The 23,441-nt window shown below is 39.9% G+C and overlaps 1 protein-coding gene across 1 annotated transcript in view; it reads left to right on the top strand.

Moving 5' to 3' along the window:
* The first annotated feature begins 4,067 nt into the window (after window positions 1-4,067).
* Window positions 4,068-23,441, top strand: part of gna13b (guanine nucleotide binding protein (G protein), alpha 13b) — a 33,467-nt gene continuing 14,093 nt past the window's right edge. Inside the window, exon 1 of the mRNA XM_071909845.2 lies at window positions 4,068-4,350. Within this exon, the coding sequence (XP_071765946.1) occupies window positions 4,068-4,350 (283 nt within the window). The remainder of the gene's footprint in view (window positions 4,351-23,441) is intronic.

Genomic DNA, 23,441 nt, shown 5'->3' with positions numbered 1-23,441 from the left:
CAGCAGTTAAAGAGAAAAGCCTATGTGGGTGGCTCTTTAATTTGCTCCTCTTTTAGATTTTTTTTTACCACTTTTTCTATCTTTTGTTTAGACGTTGACAATCCTTGACAATACTGACAATACTTTTTTTCTTCTCTCTCTCTCTGTGTAATGTATTTTTATTGCTTTTAAACTGTGTTTTACAATGGAATTCTATTATTTTCATTATTTATTTATTTATTTTTTTATATTTTATGTTTGGATGTTTTACATTGTAATTATATACTGTATATATATTATATATAATATATACTGTATATATATTATTATAATATATATATATATATTGTAGAATTGATCAATACTACACTGGTTGTCTATGGGAAGACCTTAACCTAGTATGCATGAATAGCCTATATAATGATATTAATAGTACTACTACTACTGCTACTACTACTACTACTACTACTACTAATAGGCTAATAATAATAATATGATATATAAAGATATGTTTTTGTTATGTATGGTTGACAATATAGGAACAACAATTAATTTAAAAGACCCAGATAAAACAGAAAGCATAGCTCCCCCACTGAATACTTATAGGCTACAAGAATATGTGTTGGCTGACAAAAATATAGAATTTAATAGACATAGGCTATGATTGTTTTTTTCCCAATAAATAAAAATACATTTAAAAAACAAATGGGCCCTTTAAAACATTGTGATTATTTTTTCCGAAGTCATTCCAATAATCATAGGTAGGAACGAGTGTAACAGTCCTTATCCACAGTAACGGGAAATACAGTGACACGGTTGTTCACACTGGGACTGATGATGTTAGACAAAGACAGTCTGAGATCACCAAGAACAGCATTGTTGCAGTGTGCAGCCTGGCATGACTAGTCGCCTCCAGCAGAATCGTCCTCTCAGGGCTTCTACCACTCAGACGGAAGCAAGAACATCGTCAGCAAACTCTTACTCATTACTTGGCTGACTGGAGCTCCACTGGTCCAGCTTCTGCTAAAGAGACATGGCCTCCACCCTGACTGGATGGGGTTTTCCAATATATCCGATAGCACAAACTGACACCAAAATCATCCATGTGTCGTTGGCTCAGGTGCTCCATGCTAACACTTTAGCATATACTATGTTGAGTGATATTAGGCTCAATGCTAATACTTTAGCATACACTATGTTGAGTGACAGTAGGCTCCATGCTAACACTTTAGCATAGGGTACATTATGTTGTGTGATAGTAGGCTCAATGCTAACACTTTAGTTTAGTTTATTACTTTATTTGACAGGGACAGTGCATATTAATAACATTTCTGAAAATATGCCAGATTCAGCCAAAAAGGCAAATTTTCATCTGTAGTCCCAGGCAGGCAATAGTTGAAAGCACAAATGTTAAGAATAAAAACATTGGAAATACAATCAACGATAAAAACAGTGAAACATATGCAGATACAAACAGAGCCTGCACTACGTAGAGACAAGAAAGACAGCTCTTATAACACACAAAATCAACAATAGCATGACAACAATCAACAAATAGCATGACAGCACAATCAACAAATAGCATGACGACACAATGTTAGTCCTGGTGAAGTGTGGATATTATGTACAGAGCCTATAATAAGCAAGAGCAGCTCTTACACTAAGCATAATAATGCATTAACTTTAACAATTAACATAACTTTAGCATAAACTTGGAATTTAAAAATAAATAAATCTGCAAGTGACTTCAATTCCACGATTGCATTGCATTTTCTGCAAATAGACAATTAAATCATTACAGCAAAAGACAATTGTATGAAAATTATCTGTTTAAGAGGAGAGGCAGTCATGCAGATCCATTACAGTCCTTATTTATTGTACATCATAGCTTAACATTCCATGAACATTCTTAAATTGCTATTTCTTGGACAAAACTGGGTCATTCAATTCACTCACTATCACTCAGTTAAAAGGAAATAGTGCTCCTTACAACACACACACACACACACACACACACACACACACATTTTTATTGACAGGAGTTTATGTAGATATGGTTTGGATTCATTCATATGAAATGAAGCCAGGTCTACAAACATTATATTTTTGTGGTGGAGGCTATGATGTTTGATATAGAATCAGTCTAGAGGCAGGCTTTAAGCTCTATGATGATATCAGTGAGCACAATACTCAGCATTGTTCCCTCAGTGACATCTCAGGAATGAATGCTGCTCTGATCTCTAGTCAGTGGCAGAGTGTTTGTGTTGAGTGTGACTGTCAACCAATGCCAAAATGTGGCAAAGCTGTATGTTTCTGTGTTTTTGATTCCCTTCTAATCAATACAACTGAATGTAAGACTTGTAGAACGTCAAATGAGAACATTTTTCTCTTGTGCTATGTACTGTAAGCCTAAGTGTGTCTATCAATTGAGGGTTGAACACACTGAAAATTCCTATTAGCCTACTTTTGTATTTTTGAATCAAGTCCTCAGCATACCAAAAATTCTTGCTTCTAACTTGGTCATTTGGTCTCACTGGGTGTAGTCTATTACGCAACTATTTTTCCTGTAACAGGAACTTTTCTCTTTTAAATCTGGATGGCTTGATAAATTGAAATATAGAATCACATGCCCATTTCATTTCAACCCAACAGTATGCTACATTAATCAAAAGTGGATGGAATGAATCAGAATTAGCCTACTCTTATAACTGTCACTGAGCAACTTTGCTCTTTTGAGTATTTTTAAGTCAGTAATTTTATTTTTAGTTATGTTTTGACTTAAGTATCATACTTCGCTACATTTTAAATCACATCCACACAGTCAAATTCTGTAGGCTTTACATTAAGAACTGTATGTTAAGATTTATCCATGCTAGTAGTTTAGTTAGCATTAGCCAAAAAGCCAAAAAGCATTAGCCATAAATCACACAATAAGTTGTTGTACTGGTTCATGCTTTACTTTGTTTAGACACTATTTTTTTTTTCTTCAATAAAGAGAACCTAATTTGAACTGTCTGTCATCTCGTCCCTTTTACATTACATAACAATGTTGTTGCTTTGTTGTAACTGAGTAACTTTTAGTAGGCTACATTTTAAATGAGCTACTTCATTTTCAGTTAAGTAGATTTTTACGCCAGTAATTTTACTTCTGCTTAAGCTAAATTACAGCAAAGAAACAGCACTTCTGCTTGTGTAGGATATTTTTGTACTATTTCCACCCCTGAAATTAGCCAATTCAGGATTCATTAATCTCTGAAGAAATGCAACTACTCTGATAGGATCGCTTCCAGTATCTATCTAGCAGCGCTGCTTAAAGAGGCGCAGCTTTGAAAGGAACAGACTACTAGAAATGTGTCTCTGACTGCTGAGACCCGCCCAAACATTTCTTCACATTGTTGAAGCCTGTGCGCGCTCGTGTACTTCATCGTGGGCACGCCTCGCCCGCGACTTGTGCTGCGTTCAGGCCCCATGGGAAAAGTCGTCGGAACGTCCTCAAGGTTCAAAGCAACGACTTTGAAATGCTCACGCGTTCAAACTCGTTTGAAGCCGTCAAGATGATATGACTGAAATTTTCTGTAGACCTTGGTTGCACCTAATATGCTTTTTCACATGCTCTTAGTGAGTGACACGACTGAGTTCATGTTTTACAGCCAACCAAACAGTGCAATGTCAAACGTAAATGGAAAAGTCCAGCAAATAGCCCAGTTGTGTCCTGCTATGGTATTTTAAGAGTTCATTTTGTTGGTTATATTTTAAAGTAATATATCACCCGACATGACGACAGGTATGTCTGTGTCGTGACGTCAGAATTCAGTAAGTTGGAGAAATCAAGGTCCATCGCCAAACCACCAGTTCCCAAGTAGTGTTTGCCAGCTGGAAGCTAAGGTGAATAGTAGTTATAGCAGAATTTACCACCTGAAAACCGAGGTAAACGGGTTTTTCTCGTATACAACCTAAAAGCCGAGGTAAATGTTACATCCAAGTAGGATGTTCTTATCCATCATCTTTCCCATAGGCCATGAACGCAGCATCAGACTGGGGTGAGCTCAGCCCTCCCTGCTGTCTGTATCGATGAAGTTGTTTCAAAGATGGCGGATTTCCTGCCGTCCCGCTCCGTTTTATCTGTATGTTTTCCTAACTGTCTCCTCACAAGCGGCGAGGCAGAACAGTTGCGGAAATCTAAAGAGATAGACAAGTGTCTTAATCGAGATAAGACGTATGTAAAACGGCTAGTAAAGATCCTATTACTTGGAGCAGGCGAGAGCGGCAAGTCCACTTTCCTCAAGCAGATGCGCATCATCCATGGGCAGGACTTCGATCAGAGGGCCAAAGAAGAATTCAGAGCCACGATTTTTAGTAATGTTATAAAAGGTAAGGCTACACAGAACAGTCATTGTCTTTTATATGGTGGTGTTGGCTTGTTTTGACCACCTTTGGTCACTTATTTTGGTGTCTGGAGTAGTGAGTGGGAAGTTGGACACAGCTAGGCATGCTAGCTGTAACTGAACATATCCTAGCAGCGACTGGAGGGGCACTTTCTCTGTCTCACAAAGCTAGCTTGACTAGCTAGCTAAGCTACGAAGAAACGCCCATGTTATTTGTGTTTGTCTACGGTGGGACTGAGGGCACTTGTGCGTACACACGAGGGTAATCTTTTGTGTTAATTCAAAGCTTTATTCCAGTTATCTTAGTTATTGTTTATTATAAAAGTTTATCAGTGCAAAGTTTAACACAACATAAAACAAATAGATATTGTCCTGATGTTTTTCTCGTGGCCAGTGTTAGCCCCGATGCGTGCCGTTCTGTATGGTATGGGGAGAACATCACGCCAAATCCATTCAAAAATGTGACAGTTGCCTTGCATATCAGCAAACCTATCATAGTGGTACCTGGTAGAACATGACTTAAGACCTTCTGATTCGTTATGAGTCACTCTTCAATTCGGCATACATCAAATACACCTAGCATAACATATTCAATCTAACTTTTTGGATTTAGTCGCCTGTTATTCCAGCAGTCTTCTTCCACCAAATACACCATGGTGAGCGGCAGTGTGAACCAATTTTAAAAGATGAGATTTTGTTGAAATAAAGTGCTGCTTAGTGGATCATCTATATACCGGATTCACCAGAAGAGTCGAACATTTCGCACATCGCCTTCAGTCAGTTTGTACAGTTTCAGTTTGTGCGCTTGCCATAACCAAGGCAGAATGCTGAATTGTTTGAATGGAGTTTTGCGTGACTTTCTCCAAACAATAGAGCGTCACGTTACGGAGCTAAACAATGCAAGTTATCAATATCAGCTTATGAAAATGGTGTGAAATTGTGTGTTAGTTCAAGCTACAGCACAGATGGAGAGCATGTTAAGTAGTTTTAGTAGTCAGCTTTGATTTGGTCCAGCTTTAAGCTTGCTGGATAGATGCAAGTGCTTTGTGAGAACTGAAAATGGACATGTGGAATTACTTGCTAAGCCCAAAGCCTTGGTAGGACCTTACACCAACATTTAGCAGTCTGCTGGTGGTGATTAGAAAAGTAGGGAAGGTGCAGTCTTTGGTATTTGACTACTAAAAGGCCAGCTAAGTATCTTCTGCATTTAATGTGTGGATGTGAAATTGTAGGACACACAGCTTAGGGTTGCTAATCACTGCAGTTTTGTAATATGTAGTTGAGCATAGTCCTTAGTATTACTAATCGAATAAACATGCCTATTTGAAAAGATATGGAAGGTTTGTTTTTTCCCCATCCTGAGATGGAAGGTCATTTGGGGCCTTAGGGGATGGCCACACTGATCTGTTGTGTCTGTCTGTATATGTAATTTTCAATTAATTTTCAATGAGAGGTGTCCATTACCCGGACAGGACTGATGAGGGCGGCCACACTGATCCATCAGAAAATGGACGTAATTTTTTGACTGATAGATTTCTGTCCGTTGGGTTGTTTTGGAGCGTCAGTGTGGTGGGTGTGGCAGAAGAATAGTAAGGAGAAAACATGCCAAGAAGGCTTTGCTCACAGTGGAGCAACTTCATAGAAAAAAGAAGAAACAGACTATACAGTATAAATTAAAAAAGAAACTGGCCTGGAAAACCTACAGTCACCCCAACATTATTCCAGGCTTTTTCTGTTTTCGCTTTGTTTTTGTGATCCTGTGATGATGAGCCGTACAACAACGGGATGCATTGTCTCAGTGTTTTCGCCGCCACTTGTCCCAAAGTCAAACTTAGGAACGCCTCTAATTGGCTATATGGATAGTGACAAATCCGTCCATCCAGAAAAAGACGAGGCAAGAAAGTTCTGGCCGTCAAAACGGAGGGAAATCTGACAGGGATGGGCGCATCATCACCTGTCAGGACAACGGACAGCTCTCATTGAAAGCTAAATTAAATGAACGTACACGATCAGACACAACAGATCGGAATGTACACCATCCCGTTGTCGTATGACTCATCATCAAAGGATTATCTTGTATCTTAAATCTTAAATGCTTCTATTGAACCGTCCCCTCAAAAGTGATTCAAAGTAACAAAGGTATCGTGGGCAACTAAACCTACCAGTTGAATCAGAGGGGTGCTTTCTCACACTTCTTTCGGTATCGTTTCAGCAGGATGTCCCTAACCAGCTGTGTTGTTTTAGCTGTGGGTGGGTACTACTGGGGAACCCCGGAGACACTGATGCTGATATCATCCATTATACTGTAGCTGATACACGGGCAGGTGGGGACCGCAGCATACATCTGGTTTAGTGGTTGTTGGAGCGGTAATGTTACATCAGAAGTCTCCAACCATGGTCCACCAAGAGCCATGTTGCTGATTTTAGTCATTAGCACACCTTCAACTGGAGAGGGAGGAAGTAATCAGTGAAATGAGCTGCTGTGGTGTTTGATTTGAATGCGTACCTGCGTACACGTGGCTCTGGATGGCACTTGGGTTGAAACCAACTGATCTACACAGTTCTGAGACAGACAACCGAGTCTACGGTACTGGCAAAGGGCTTATTTTTAGACATTGTTGGCTCATCCTGGTGATGTTAATAGATGAATAGAGCTCTATTTTCAGCTCCTGGCCCTCTGATGTATTTCGTGCCATGTCTTTTGAGTCAGCTACATGCCGGGACTCTTTAGATAGGAACATATTGAAATATTAGAAGTTATTGCTCAGTTTTTTGCCCATGTGGAATTAATGTCATCAGTCACATGGACGTCTTCATCATAGTGTGTTGTTGTGCAACACAGCACATCATCACTGCTTGAATCAAGTTTAATTCAAGCAGCGTCTGAAATTAACTTATTGGCTCACCTGCCAAGGGCTGGTAAACTAAAAACTGTTTGATTACAGAGCCATTGTTTTGCCTCGATTTGATTGGCACATGGTCAGAGAGAGTGTACGGTGGCCAGTAGGGACAATATCTGAAGAAACTGTGAAAAAACACAAATGGTGTTAAACAAATCAAAGCTATCATATATTTTAGATTCTTTAAAGTAGCTGCCCTTTGCTTTGATGGAAAGGCAAAGGCTTTGGAAAGAAATTCATAAGCATCAACTTCACTATTTATATTTGTCTAACAAATTTCAAGCATTTAAGCATAAGCCTTTAGATCAAAACGGCTTTAAGATAATGAGAAACATAGTACATTCAATCAGGTGTGTCAAAACATTTGACTGGTAGTGTATATGGTGCAGCGATATCTGACCCTGGCATTTGCTTAGTTCTCAATTGACAGTTCCTCACGCTCTCGGCCTTCCCATCTAACTGTTTGGCGGCAGCCGCGGTATTCAAATGTCCTCCGGAAACTTCCCCTGTTGACTATTTGCATTCTACAGGAACGGCCTGTTTTTCAGGCTCGGCTCTATGTCACCCTGCCATAGCCTTTGTGGCATCTCAGGGCTTTAGAGTGTGACCATTTGGTCATATTTTGCAACTCCTTTTCAGTTGTATCACTGCATTTTTTTCCCCGTGGTTGCACCAGCGCTAGAGGCAATGCCAAGTCTCTGAAATTTGGACTGTGAGATTCCCTGTGAAAAAGAAATACCGAAGCAGCGTTTTCTAAAGATATTAGTAAATGCTAGTGCAGAGCTGGTAGACTCTTCCCTCCATAAAACCCACCGGTCTCTCTAGGTTATCAAGTTTTTTATAAACACTCTGATGAATGCAATTTGGCCAGATCATGGATTCAAGCTAGTTTTTGCTAAGAAGAGTTAAAATTGCAGTGAGCCAATGTATTAGCCTACAACACCCGAAGCAAAAAAAAATTCATTGCGTCAGCGGTGTTTCAGTTTGGTGTGGTTCAAACGGTAGCCTGTATGCAGATGGCCCAAATGCAATAAACACAAAGTAGGAGGCTGTCGTGGGTTAATAATAATCTTTGACTTAGCTTGACCTAGCAGGTAGGTGAAGGTATCTATGACCAGTAGCATTTGATTTTGTTTTGCACTCAAATATTTCAGATCACGCGTGTATTGACCTGCAGATTTATGAAATAAAAAGATTTATAAAATATAAAAAAGTGCTATTCAACAATGTCAGTGTTGACAGGCAGGACAGTAAGTTGATCACTGATGTAAAATGGCCAATTACTCATTCAGGTAGTGTTTGATCTTCATCTTCATCCCGTTGTATAGTTTGAACACATTTCCGATGGTCCAGCAACCATTTACTGAAGACCAGTCGTTCAGTCTGAACTGCCCTCATTGGGCGAGATTTGAACAGTCTTGTAGTGTGACCTAGGCTTAAAAACGTTGATGGTACCACCAGTGACACCAGTGGAAAGTTAGTCTGCCGAGAGGCCCCTGTAGCCCAGCAGGCCTGTGTTCATTCAAAGGAAGATGGCTATAAGTGTACAGTGTGAAGCGAATGACAATGACCCAGTGACTCACCAGACACAGGAGCCCCTATTTGTACTTCCATGATGTCATTGGTGGGGGGCGGGCAGGAGTTCCACGTAAACTCCCTCTGAATTAGTGCAAATGGAGAAGTGTGATGTGTAAGGCTGGAAAGGCTTGCTCAGCTTCAATTAGAGGGAAATGACTGACGTTAGATATGGGCAAACTGAAAAGGAAACTGTTAGTGTCTGTGTCGTTTTCAGGATTAGTGCGAAATTCGAGGTGGGGGGAGATTTTGTTTAATATGCAGGGGAGCAGCCATGGAAGCAGTGTCTTTCTCTCGCTCTCTGGTGGCGTCTTATGAGCGCACAAGACTGCACATCCTTATTTCTGTCTTGTACATGATGAAGTGAAAATGCAATATGACGTCATTTGAATGTAACCTCTTGACTTGTCCTGCTGCGGTGAGAACAACCTCCATGATGAGAAAAGGTGGAGGGAAACCCTGTGTCGTCGATGGCAATGTGATCAACTGATGCTCCCTATGTAATGTGTGATTCACTTTATAGCCAAACAAGCAGAAAAGCATCATAATCAGGTGATGTTAATGGCTTGCTTTTGTGTTTATTTGATTTATAAAATGCAAAGTAAAGTGGTATGCAATAACAGAGCCCTACATCAGAAGTCAGGGTTGTCAGACAGGACACTACATTGATCACAGCCAGTTACTCAAATTTACCATTGGCCCATTGCCTGCCTTGCCTCCCTATTAATCATACTATGTCAGAGATTCAGTCTATCATTAGCTAAGTGTTTGTTTGGCCAAATTTTGGTTTTCTGATAAACCTTTTGATTAAAAAAACAGGGGAGATTTAAACTCTTCAGCAGTGACTGATGGCCAACCAAAATCTGGTATAAAGAGGATGTGAACTGAGCTGCCTAATATAGCCAACTTCCTATTGGACCTATTATCCTATTGTAATGTAACCTACTTCATTACCTACTGTAGCACATTCTCAACGTTAATAAGATTTACACAGCACAGAGACACATTCTATGCCCAGCAACATTCATTTCAACAGGTGAAATCAAATAGTCTGCTATTATGTACGTCTGATTCAAACATTGCCATTGTGTTAATAAGGCGAATTGTGTGTTGAGTGCAAGCTGTGATCATAACAGCCATTCTTATTCACTAATTGTTTTAATTGCTTTTTTTATTGCTTGGACCCACTAGTGGTTGTATGAGCCACTGTGTTGTGTTGCAGTGTGGTATAGGGCTGCAGCTATCGATTATTTTAGTAATCGAGTATTCTACCGATTATCCCATCGATTAATCGAGTAATCGGATAAGAAATACTTTTGCTTTATTAAAGAGCAATAGTAAATATACAAAAGAGAAAAGCTGTCCGCACGAAGCTGTCCATACGACACTGTGATTTACTGAAAACGAGGTGAAATAATAATTATTATTGATATTTATTACTAGGCCTAAATATCATACAAGTTCATAAGACTGGCTAATGTACATTTATTTACTATGTTGAAGGGTTGCCCTACACCTGCTGACCCTACTCACTGCAATCAAACTAAACTGAATATACCTGCTGTATTGGACTGGTGCATTTTAGGCTCCAATTGCTACTTACACCACCTGATATTTTGCTTTCTGGGGTATTTTATGCATCACTGTGAGGGGAGTAGGTGTGTGTGTGTGTGTGTGTGTGTGTGTGTGTGTGTGTGTGTGTGTGTGTGTGTGTGTGTGTGTGTGTATGTGTGTGACTATCATAATAATAACATGAATGAAGCTCAGGCTTTCACAAATTGACTGCAGCATTTTATTTTCTGTGGTTATTTTCTTGAGCAAAACTTAGCTAACTTAGGGACATCATAACTAGCCACCATATTGATTTACGTTCTTAACTAGCCATTACATATAGCCATAATTAACGTGCATTCTTTACTAGCCTTCATCTCATCCCGTTTTAATATTAAGTGCTGACTCCGCCCACCCGGCCAGTTTCGGCGTACGCCGGTAGCAATTACAAGTGGACCCTATCCTACAGTCCCTGCTCTCAGCGGAGGGAAGGAGCTACGCTGTGTGGGAAGCGCTGTGACCGTCAGACCTCTCTGGATTAGACAAGCAAGTAGAGAAAACCGGCATCAGCCGAACCAATTTATTGCCAAATGCTTTGGGATTCAACACATTAACATTGCTTCCCATGGTCAGAAAAAGTCGGCAGATTTGTCGCTAGTCGATTTTGAGAAATAAAGTCGCCAGGGGGGTCTGAAAAGTCGCTAAGTCTAGCGACAAAGTCGCCAAGTTGGCAACACTGGATCCGAAACTTTGGACACTTTCTGTCGTTTTCTCTGGCCTGTCTCTTCTCTTCGCTCCTCGCTATTTTCTCTCTCTTTCTCCAGCGCGTTGTGCAACAGTAATAATCATCCGTGCGAATCACTGAGTGTGTATATAGTTATATGGATTAAACGAAGCTTCGATGCAAAGAATTTGCATCGATGATTTTTAGTAATCGAGTTACTCGAGTTTCTCGAGGAATCGTTTCAGCCCTAGTGTGGTATGCTGCTGGCCTGCTGGAGCCCCTAAGCCTGGGCTTGATCCCTGTCAGTGATCCGTGGACACTGCATGCATTTGCTGCTATTGTTTACAGTGACTAGGACCTGTGTGTGTGTGTGTAGGTGTGTGTGTAGGTGTAGGTGTGTGTGTGGTAGGTCTCGCCTGATATGGGTTTGATATGGGCCGACAAAATATTCTTAGATTCAGGCTTCCAATAGCCAATATTCATTATCCTTAAATTTCTAAATTTTCACATGAAACGCCAGTACCAATGGTTTTTTTTGCCGATATTAAGTCCTCAAAAGACCAGTTTCATGTCATTCCAAAAAATGACACGTATTCAGTGTTTCCACCAGAGTTTTCTTATCAAGGTGGAAAAGCCTGTGAAACAGCATTTAGAGTATCATGGGACACTAAAACTCCATTGAAAGCCAGACTAATGAAACTCTTCCAGGTGGGTCAGCAGCTCCTTAAGGCAGGGTGAACCAGGTTTACTGCAGGTTTTACAGACTGTTGAAATCTTCCCACACCACACTGGAATGATTTCTCTGGTCAGACATATGATATGAAAATAATAACAGTATATGCATGCATAGGCCTACTTGTGTGGAATCTTGATCAAAATGCTGCATTTGAATTAGGGGTAGAGCAACATAGCTGTGGCGAGAGAGGAACCTCCATCATATCAGAGGTGGACAACACTGACTGGCTGATATCCAATAGTCAATAAAAAGCCAATATCGGCCCCATATGTCAGCAAACCTGCACTTCAGTTTTAGGTGTTAAGTTTATTGAATGTAATGGCGTCTTGAGAAGGCTCCTCTTTACCAAACTCTCCTCAACTGTGCAAATGTAGATAGGTTTGGTGTGGTTGGGTAAACGTCCCTATTAAGCCCACATACCATATAAGCCCACTTGCAACTTCTGAGTCAAATAAAAAAAAACTACATCATAATTTTTTGCTGTGATGTTTCTTCCAATGAAGCTGCTTGTTACATAAATGACACTTTTTATTGTAAGCCAATCAGATTTGTCAATATTGAGTTATCGAAGCACATGTGTGACATGTGCCTGCTGATCCCAGAAGTTGCAAAAAAACGTTGGTGATTTTGGTCCCCTCAGAAGATAACATTTTTTGCATATTTCTACTCCTGTTTTTAGTAAATACTCATTTGTTATCAAAATTTAAGTGATTAGGGTTTTGAATAAGACATATGTTAGAATATTACTTGAATTAGAAATATTGTTTCTTTTGAAATCAAAATATGAGTTTTAGCATTTCATATAGTTGTTTTTTAATGTCATGTGCGTATAATAAAATATTCTGTCTTTTAACCATAAATTCACTGATGTTCCCTTTAAGCCCACCTGCTCCCATTAAGCCCACTTGACTGTGTTTCAATGGGGATTTTCTCCCTTTTGACCTTTGAACCATTTTCCTCCCTAATTTTGACCTCACCTGATGAATCAGCTCTATAATCCAGATAATTAATACCCATATTTAAATATCAGTGATATTGCATAGGTCAATTCATTCTGGATAGGCCTATATTCTATCCTAACATTAACAATAATTTTTTAATCTTTACTTTTCAGATGAGTTTTAGTTTGAGATAACTAAAGTTAATAACTAAGTTAATAACTAAGTTATTGTGTAATTGTAAATCCTGAAATTGACTCATTTACTATCCTTAGAACATTAGTATTGAACCTGCAAACTGTTTTTCTTTCAGTCAGTCGGTCTTCAGAAATCATCTGCACTTTCAACCAGCTGGCTGGACCAGTAAATTTTGGCCAATTTCAAATGCCAACAGCACACCATAGGATAGAGATACAGACAAAATGACAACACATATTGAAAGATGAAGTATTGAAGAGTAATTTCCACTATAGTTTTAATTTTGTTCGTAAATAGTTTTTTGGCTACATTCCAAAGAAGACATGTTGTAAGTTTAGCTTTTTCTGCGTTAACAACACAGCAAAAAGGCTGGCCACGCCTATTTCAAATGCCATTTACAGGCGATAGGATAGGAGTGGAGACAAAATGAAAATAGCTATTGAGAGCTAAGAGATTACAGATTTGAGTAGAACAAGTTTGTATTGTTACGATTTTTTAAATATATATATTTATTTATCAACAAATCATGAAGTGGGCTTATTTGGAACACCCATGGACTTAAAGGGTACGTTAGGTATCCATTAAGCCCATGCCAGACCTTTGACATATTTTGACAAATTAAACAATAAAAACATTAGAAATTGGTATAAATGAATTATTGACACTTCAAATGAGAGATTAGACTTTCATTTTAACTCAAATGTTCTCACTTAAATTGGGGCAGTATATATTAAAAATGTCTGAAAAGTGGATTTGGTGGGCTTAATAGGGACGTTTACCCTAGTTTGTAACCTTGACAAGGAAAAGAACCCCCCTTTGTTTTTAGTTAAGTATGGTTTGAGGTCAGAGGTCATTCAGGAAGCGTGGAGGATTGCGCCATCTGAAATGCCAGGAATTCCACTCACGTGAACACAGTTACAAGCACTAGAATACACACACACACACACACACCACCTCTTGTATGGATTCCTCACTCTTTATCCCAACAGGTATCTGATTTTGCATGCACCTGTACCCAGTGCTGTTGCTAGAAGGGTCTCCCACCAGCAGGGTGCTGCCTGGGTGGCTGTGACATCACAGGGGTAAATATTGACATTCAGTACGAAAATGCCTCAACAAGGCAATAGTTAAACTGTTGAATAAACTTAATCTGCATCGTTTGGCTATTGCACATAGGTACTGGCAGCAGTGTTTTCAGTTTGTTGTACCATTACACTCCACAATAAGACAGACTCCACAATTTAAATTTGCCAAAAGTAACTATATTATATAGGAAAACAACTGCTGCTCTGTGATTCATATCTAATTAAAGCTTTGTTTTTAATAGCCTATCTCTCAAACATTTGTAAAGATAGAATAACAAAAAAGCACATATAAAAAGTATACAAATTGAAAAACAACACATGTAGATAGGGGTGTAACGGTACACAAAAATCACGGTTCGGTACGTACCTCGGTTTTGAAGTCACGGTTCGGTTCATTTTCGGTACAGTAAGGGGAAAAAATGCAAAACATAAAATTGCTTGTCGTTTATTATGAACTTTTGTAAACATCAACAGTTTATAATTTTTTTTAATAAAATTTTAAATGAAACATAATAAAAAATTAAATATATTAAAATAAAATAAAATAAAAAATAGAATACTGCTGCAAACTACTACTAATAAGTTCTCCAATAAATAAAATATTCTCAAATAAATGAAACAAAACATAAAATATAATAAGAAATATATAAAATATAATAAAAAATATAAATAACTATAATAATCTTTTCTTTTTTTAGGAAATGAACTTTTCCACATTGACTAAAGTGCAGCATTTGTTATTGCTTTGGCCCGATCTGAATTACCAGCGAAAGGCTGTTTAAATGACGAAGGGAGCAGCGTTTGCACTACGCTCGTTTTTTTCCTTGCAGCAGTGATATTCACACTCGCATGGAGCCGTTTCAAATGAGTTATCAAGTTTTGACATGTTGCCAGAAACATACCCGATCACTACTGAACAAAGGAGACCTTAACGGTAAGGGAGGGTTTTCAAGCTCTGGCTTATCGTTTGCATTGGCCATGACGTTCGCTAGCCAGAGGCTAGGCTAGGCTAGGCTAGGCTAAGCTAAGCTAAGCGTGCTGTCTGTGTAGTGCGCTCAAAGTGCGAGGCGGAGACTAAACAAACTTCCGGTCCGGCACTTAATATGTTCGTGTGGGAACTCTGATTTGAAGTATGTTCCGCACGCAAAACAAGCCTACTAAGATTGCATTCGGTACACATCTGCACCGTACCGAAAGTCCTGTACCGAAACGGTCCGGTACGAATACGTGTACCGTTACACCCCTACTTGTAGAGCTAAAACAAAAACACAAAAGAATAAATACAAAGATGAGAAAGTATCAAAACTACAAATAGGAGAATTTCTGCTCTGTGAGTCTTTGTTTCAAGTTTCTCACAAATGTTTGTAGACATAGAATAATGAATGCAAAAAGGTTTGCTGAAGAGATAAACATGTTGAAGATATTATGCTACTTCTTGGGACATTGCGCATATTTGGCTCTTGCAGTACAGGTTGAGTGAAAGACCGACAAGTCTGTCCACCGCTTCAGGCTTTGTTAGCATAGGCAGACTGGCGGCTCACTCTGGGAAAGGTTGCTTTGTGAATCTTCCACCAAGCCAGAGGGTCGGACTCATTGTCTGCATGCAGAGCTAGCAGGTAGTTGTTCAGTTCAGCTTCTGTAGCCTGCCTTTCTGTAAGACCTGATGGGGTGGTGTAGGATATTTTTTTGAAAAGCTACCCAGTGTCAGCACCTGCTTCAGTGGCTGTGTGACCAGCTTTGTGATGTGTTCTCCTCTTCCAACATCTCAGTGTTTCCCATACACAGGCTCATCTGTGGTACACCGCCACAATATCGACACTGCAGCCACAAAATCAGAAGTTGGTCAATGTATAAAATTTATCTAAATTGATCTCTACCACTGTGCCTAATGTGCACATCACGTCATGTCTGTCATTTGCCGATGCGCAGACCTTTAGACCAGCAGCATTGTACTCAATCCGACAGAGCCTTCCATTCTGAAAATGAAAGAGAAACTTAAAATTCCACAATTTGCTCCAAACTCGCGTGTGTTAGTAACAGGATTCGTAAACAGTAACTTGATACTGAGATTTATAACACTGCTCAACACTCAGATAGAATCATCAGTGGTGATGTCAGCTTATTCTCATTCAGTTGTAGTAGTAGTAGACAGTTGTCTTGATGGTTTGGGCTAGCTCTGTGTCATCAGCCTCAGGCTTTAACACCTGCTCTTTTTCCAGGACACAGAGAAAGCACTGACCACTCTTTGCGCACCCCAATTGCTGCCGTAATGTTTGTACCACACTGTTGTGATACACAAGTGGTGGTGTGTGACATCTCTGAACTGCCCCTCCAACTTTCCCCTGGAGTCTGTGTAAAACTGAGACAACGCTGTTTATGAAAAATATTTCTGGCCCGGCAGCTCGTATCTGGAGCCAGCTACTTTCATCAGCCTCTTAAACCCCTTATTTTCCACTGTGCTTATTGGCATCGTGTCTTTTGCAATGACATATAGAATTGCACTCGTTATGTCCTTGCTTCTCTTGGACTTCTTATCATAAGCAATAGCTGAAAATGCAGACGCAATTGTTTGTTGCTGAGGTTGAACAGGAGAACCACTAGAGGAGGCTTGACCAAGGCAATATTTTCATTTTGAGTGCACTTTGCATGGCACTCATGTTAATTTTGAGTGGCAGTTTTACATATCTCTGATAACTAAACTAAGTGTCAAGGTACTGTTTACAAATGGCGTTACAAACACTTTGTAGAACAATTGTAGAATTTTACACTGATATCAGTGTATCATATGACGGTACTAAAACCAAGTGTGGACAGAAGTCTGACTGATGATTAAAAACAACAATAAAACAGTCCTATGTAATTAACTGAAAGAAAGAATTGAAAGTTGAAACTGAAGCTACTTTTTAGATGTCCACACCTAAGAAACAATGCTCAGTGCAAACTGGAGAGAAGTTTCTGTTGCCACTGATTTTCGGAGGGCTGAATAGGGCACACTGACTAAATTCAGAGGGACATTTTAGATTTAAGGGATCACTGGTGCAATGATGTGACCTAGATCGAACCCTGTTACCTGTGTGTGTATGTGTGCAAGCTGCCTTCCTGCATGTATGTGTGCATTCAAGTGTTTCTGCAAGTCCAGACTTATTGCTTCTTGTAGAGGAGAGAGTACTGCTGAGCTGAGTTGGGGATTTCTTCTGGCATTCACGGCACTTTGTCAGCTGCAATGTTGCAATAAGCGCTCTAACTAGTTGTGGAATTTAACATCGGGGCCACGTTGGGAACCCGGTTAAAGGCCCACTCCAGTTACACCATTTGAATTTCTAAGCTTTCAAAACTTGTGTCAGTAGCTTGACCAGTGTTGACTGATTCAGGACCTGCCTCACAGGGCAACGGCACTGCTGGGTGTGGATACAAACTGTACTGCAGCAGATTGTCTGTGTTTAAGGAAGTCCTGTAAATAACATTAATAATATATCTGCTAACTGTGTGGAGTGAAAGGCTTTCCTGACACCTGGCACTTGGTGATGGAGGAATGACAGCATGTAATTTTACTTAAGACCTGTTTTGTCAAGAGATTCAAAATTTCAAATGTCAAAAAAGTTGGTCCTAATCTACTGCTGTGCTTATTCCAGGAAGCAGGACTCACCTGTTGCTGCTATTTTAAACCCTATACTAATGATTTTCTTGTAACTTTATTTATTGGAAATGTTGAGAGTTTGAAGTATTTATCATTTTGTCTACTCTCTAAACTATGGAATGGATAAAATGGAAATGGAAAAATAGATTTTAGCAGGTTTTGCTGTACATGAGAGGTAGGTGTGTGTGTGTGTGTAGGTAGGTGTGTGTGTGTGTGTGTGTGTGTGTGTGTGTGGTGGACGAGCCGTTTTCCAGTAAAAAGCACCGAAGGGGAAAGGGACGAAGGCCGCGCCTCTCAGCACAGGAACTGAAGACAAGGAGACAGACAAAATACACCCATCCCTAAGCTCACTACCCCACACACACACACACACACACACACACGCCCCGCAGACAGCTGGATTAACCTGTGTGTTTGGGGACAGACGAGGAGCACACCACATTGTCAGAGCAGGGGGTGAAGCAGAGTTCATACAGGAATAAGAAAAGTCATCACTTCTGCTGTGCCAGATGGACGAAATGACGGCTGAAATGAGGTTTCGGATGCAAATACGAATGTTTTTTTTTTTTTGCCGATATTAAAGTGTCCGCAGAATTGACCAGTTTCATGTCATTCCAAAAAATTACAAGTATTCAGTGTTTCTGCCAGAGTGTTTCTTGTCACGGTGGAAAAGCCTCTGAAACAGCATTTAGACCATCATGGGACACTAAAACTCTCCGCTGAAGCCCAGGATAATAATAATAATAATTTTCTCAATGCTGTTAAGTGTAGTTTAACCATCCAGGCAGCAGAGAAATGCTTTCAGTAGAGCAGCATAATAGTCAGCTAGTCAGGAGTCCGTTTGATACAGAGCAATTGTTTTGCTTTGATTTGATGGGCTCAGGGTGAGAGAGTGTACGGTGGCCAGCAGGGACAAAGTTTGCAAAACGGCAAAGACAATCGGTCCGATATATCAGTCTAACCCTGGTAGGATTGGTTTGACTCGACTCTTCAGCAAGGACAAATCCACCCCCTTATTGATGGTGCAGGCCATGGCTCATAGCCTTCACACCGCTGCGCTGTGTCTCATATAAACACATCCTAGCTCTGGATTTCCTGCTTTGCTCTGTGTGTGTGTTGCTTTGGGATATGAGATATGAGTGGTAGATTGCAGTGTCTTTCTGTGTTTATCCAGGTTTGTCTTCGTTACAAGGCCTGAATAAATCTCTGTCTCTGAAAAAGTCTTAATTTCAATTTTATGGCCTGAGATGAGCTACATCTAAAGCAATTGTACAAGGAGTTGGCAAGCAGTGCTACTACATATGTGACGCTTTGAATATTGTTAGAGATTAACATCGGGAAATTATGCAAGCAGTCAAAATTCAAATTGGTTATAAATGTTTTTGAACTCCTGATTTGCTCAGTAGTAGCAGCCCTTCCAACCTGAATGCATTTTACGTAGTAGCGCCACATTTTCACATCAAAATGTTGTTACTGTAAAATAATTCAAAGGAGGTTTTATTAACCTGACTCAAAATGATGATTGACAATTGTCATTTTCCCGGGAAATCAGCGCTCATAACTTAGAAATATCCTCCTCCTGCCTCACATTCAGTCCTCTCTCTGTTGCTGGCTGGCTGGTAAACACAGGGATGGGCAGCGTCAAGATAATAAATTCACTAAGAAGTTAGCATTTGAAATATAACATATGTTTTGATGCGTGTAGATCTTCATCAGTGACATGTCGCAGCAATTGTAAAAAAAAATAGCCTTGAAGTATGTTTGCAGCACTCACCTACATGAGCTGAAAACACTTTAGTGGTCACTTATAGTGGTACTGCAAAACTTTCTTCAAGGTTGGGGAAATAGTTGCATGAGCTGCATAATTAATTGTTTGTAATCATATCACAAGTTTAGTTTTCACAATTAATAATGGTATAATTAGACGATATGGAGACATTTCATTACATCCACCAAGGAGGTAATATTTTCACCCGCATCTGTGTGTTTGTCTGTCCGTCCGTCTGTTAGCAGGATATCTCTAAAAGTTGGGCACGGGTTTGCACAAAACTTGGTATGACGGTTGGTTATGGGCCAAGGAAGAACTCGAGTTGATTGGCCAAAAGGGGTAGTGGTGGTGGGAGTGGCATATCACCAAAAGGTGCATAACTGCCTAGCGGGGTGTTGTCAGACATGGAGGTCTGTGCTCTACTGAGCACATTTTCTAGTTTCGTTTAGAATGCCTGCTGTAATAGCAAAGCAGCGTTTCCAGTAACATCCCTCTGTTCACAGTGAGCACTGTGACCAATCACAGCCGTCCAGTTGCCGCCTACACATCCGTCTCTTTTTACTTATCCAATTTCACCTGACTCCAACTTGCACGCCTATTTCCCAACTTTCCCTCAGGGATCAGTAAAATCTCGTTTAAGCATAGCAAACAATGGAAATGAGTAACCTACCATTTGAACTTCAAGTTGTGACTAGCCAAAACTGAATGGTTTCACTGGCATTTTGGCAGTTCAAACAGTGAGTATGAATGGGTAAACCCACTGATGATAGAGAGGCAAGCACTAAATACCTTAGTAACCAAACGTGGATCATCATGTGCCATTTGGAAATCTTTTGGTCACAAACCATATGAAACAAACAAGAGATACTCTGTAAACCAGGGGTGTAAATCCATGTACCGTGGAGGGCTAAGAGAATGCAGATACTACACTAGGTGATTTTATTGAGTTTGAGGTTTTTTTCTCATTTTTACATTTTCTAACCCTGTGAAGTTTATTGTGACTGTTTTACGTGCATGTGCCACAGTCAAAGAGATTTTAAATCTCTCCCTGTCACTCCCTTTCAGTTCCAAACAGCACAGCAAACAACTCCGCTGGCTTGTAAATCAGTCGGTAAAGGTAATCCATTACAGTGAACAGGAAGCCAGTATAGCTGTTCTGTCTCTTTTGCATCCTTCCACACTGCAATAATGCTGACCCGGCGCCATGTCTGCCAGAGTAGAGTGACACGTCAATCTAAAACTAATGCGCTGTGATAGGCTGTATGCAAATTAGCCTCCTCGCTGACATAGAGCAGCATCTTTTCCCAAAGTTGTCCAAAAGTAGGTGGCACACTTTTAATAAGATAAGACGAAAATGCCCATCTCTGTCATTCCAAACACATAACATAAACTGTACATATTTGACTGTGCAGTTGACGGTGCCTATTTTGCCAAAAAAGTAGTACAAAATATAAGTATTGCAATTTAGGTCTGACTTTACTCGCATGATTTGATGCTCGCTCCCAGAATAATATAATCCTCATTCATCACAATGTCCCTTTTGGCCAGCAGACATTGCGGTGAGATGCTGTGTTCAACAGGACTTTGGGCTCAATGGAAATAAATTGGTATATAATGGAGTTTTGGAAAAAAAATTTAGGGTTTTGCAGTCAAGGTGGGGTGTTCTTTTGTTAAGGAAGCTATCTATGCTTGTCAGGCGCTGCAGGAAACCCTGAATGTCTTGCACTAGGCGCCATATTTTAATATCAAGGTAGTTTAAATCTGCAAAAAACAGCAAGGGAATTTCCACCGGCGATGGGTTCAGCATATTGCCGATCCCCAATGTATTTGTCCAATCTCCCAACCCTAGTTACAGGGTTACAATAATATTTGTGGTTGAAAATGCTCTATACTGCTGCCTATTTCTAATATGACTAATGACCTATAATGAGAATGACCTAATGGAAGTGATGACTTGCAGCATTGTCAGTTTGGATCTAGTAGTAGTGTTGGCTAAATCCTGTTGCTTGACAGTAACCACTCTGTGATTCACAACTCTAGTAAACAGTGTATTTTTCGGGCATGAAATTGGACAAAATTACAGATATTGAATATCAGTTATTGACTGCTTCAGTTCAAATATTAGTATTTGTATCTGCCTTCAAAGACCCATACCAGTCACACCCTAGCCTTTATCTCTCACCACACTCTCTCTCTTGTCACTCTCTCTTTGGTCGATGCAGGGGGTTCCCCAAGCGCCGGCTGCCGGCTATTTAGCCGTCTACCCACCTCTGTCTGGCCGCCGGGTACTTTTATAACTGAATGTCACTAAGCCTACGTACACACTGCCAGAATTTGGTAGTGACAACCGAATTGAGTGAATGCGCATATGTATGGTACACACTGGAGCAGACCGGAGTAACATTACTGCGTATGTACTGTGTATGTACGGGAGTCACTCCACTCCTACGATCTCGCGATGGCTGTAAATAATGTCTGTAACCATAGTAACGTTTACTTCAGCTCAATATGGCAGCTACCATTGCCTGTATTTTAGGTTTACTTGACAGCAGTAACCAGATGCATCAATTTATCCATAAGGTCTTAATAAACCGCCACTGACAGCGGCGTCACATTCTCTTTTTTCACCGCATGGACTTGATAGTTTTAACCGCAACATTTGCGCCGAAGACCGCAGAACTGGTAGGAACAACCGCAATGTTGAGGAAACAGACTGGATAGAAAATCTGAGAATGTCTCACAACACTTACCTCCGTCTCTTTCAAATTAACGATGGTAATGTTACGTAACGTAACGAGTGTTTCACCTTACGTCACTTAACAAAAAGTTGTCCAGTCCGGTTCTGCTACACCCTACTCGGACTAACCGAATACCTGAATACCTGATTTTTTCAGGTAGTGAGTTCGGTTGTAGAATGCGGTTGTCACTCTCCTTAATAACTGAACTGTGTGTGAACTTAAGTGCTCCAATGAGGAGTGACAATCCTATTTAGTTGCAGTGAGTATGTAGCCATTTCTGGAGTTGGGGGGTCTAAAGAGGCTATTGACTGAACAACGTCATGTTAATCTGCGCAAGCCATTCTGGTCCTTGATTTTGATGTTGCCACCCAAGTTTAACCAATCCTGACAATCCCACTTGCACACTGACTCCATTTTGCCAATGTTCAAAATAGAAATGGGAGAAGTAAAGGGCGGAACAGGGAAAGATCATAGGGCTTCTGTTTTAGGAGGGTTTGTTAAAGCCCCAGTATGCAGGTGTTATGACCATGTAAAATTGGGGCATTTCCTCATTATTTAAACTAGGGATGCACCGATGGCACTTTTTCAATGCCGATACCAATTACGAGTATGAAAGTTTAAGTATCGGCCGATACTGAGTACCGATCCGATCCATTACTTTTACTGAACAGTGCAGGCTTACTTCCTTAGTTTGGGGTCAATGGACAAAATTATTGAGATAAAATCCTTGTTTTTCCCACTGTTTGAGAAATACAGGCTTCTATGTGCCACAAATGCATAAAATCAAGATAGTTTGCTTTTATTTCTTACATGTTACTCATGGCTTTCGGTATCAGATTTAGTCTTGGGTAAAATCTCCGATACCGATATTCCATTTTAGCCTGGTATCGGCACCAATACCGATACCAGTATCGGTATCGGTGCATCCCTAATTTAAACTGATTTATGTTTCCATAATTATTGGATCTCAGTTCTGTGAGTGCAGTAGTACTCAGGAGAGAGATCCAATATTGCTCTGAGAAGACTAAAATATGAACTTTGTTATTATATTTATTACTATTTGTTAATATTTTTGTTTTAGCCTACTTATTTCCTAAAATTTAAAATTGCATTTCTGCACTGACTCAAGAAAGTACATTAAACATTCACAATTAATAAAAATTATCAGTTTATTTTTCAATTTAGCATTGAGTCTTTAATAAAAAAAATTATTCATGTTATTTTAAT

This window comes from Centroberyx gerrardi, chromosome 7 (assembly GCF_048128805.1).
Source record: "Centroberyx gerrardi isolate f3 chromosome 7, fCenGer3.hap1.cur.20231027, whole genome shotgun sequence".
In the NCBI taxonomy this organism is placed as follows: domain Eukaryota; kingdom Metazoa; phylum Chordata; class Actinopteri; order Beryciformes; family Berycidae; genus Centroberyx; species Centroberyx gerrardi.
Note: the sequence above shows the minus strand (reverse complement) of the source record. Positions and strands in the feature narration are given on the sequence as shown.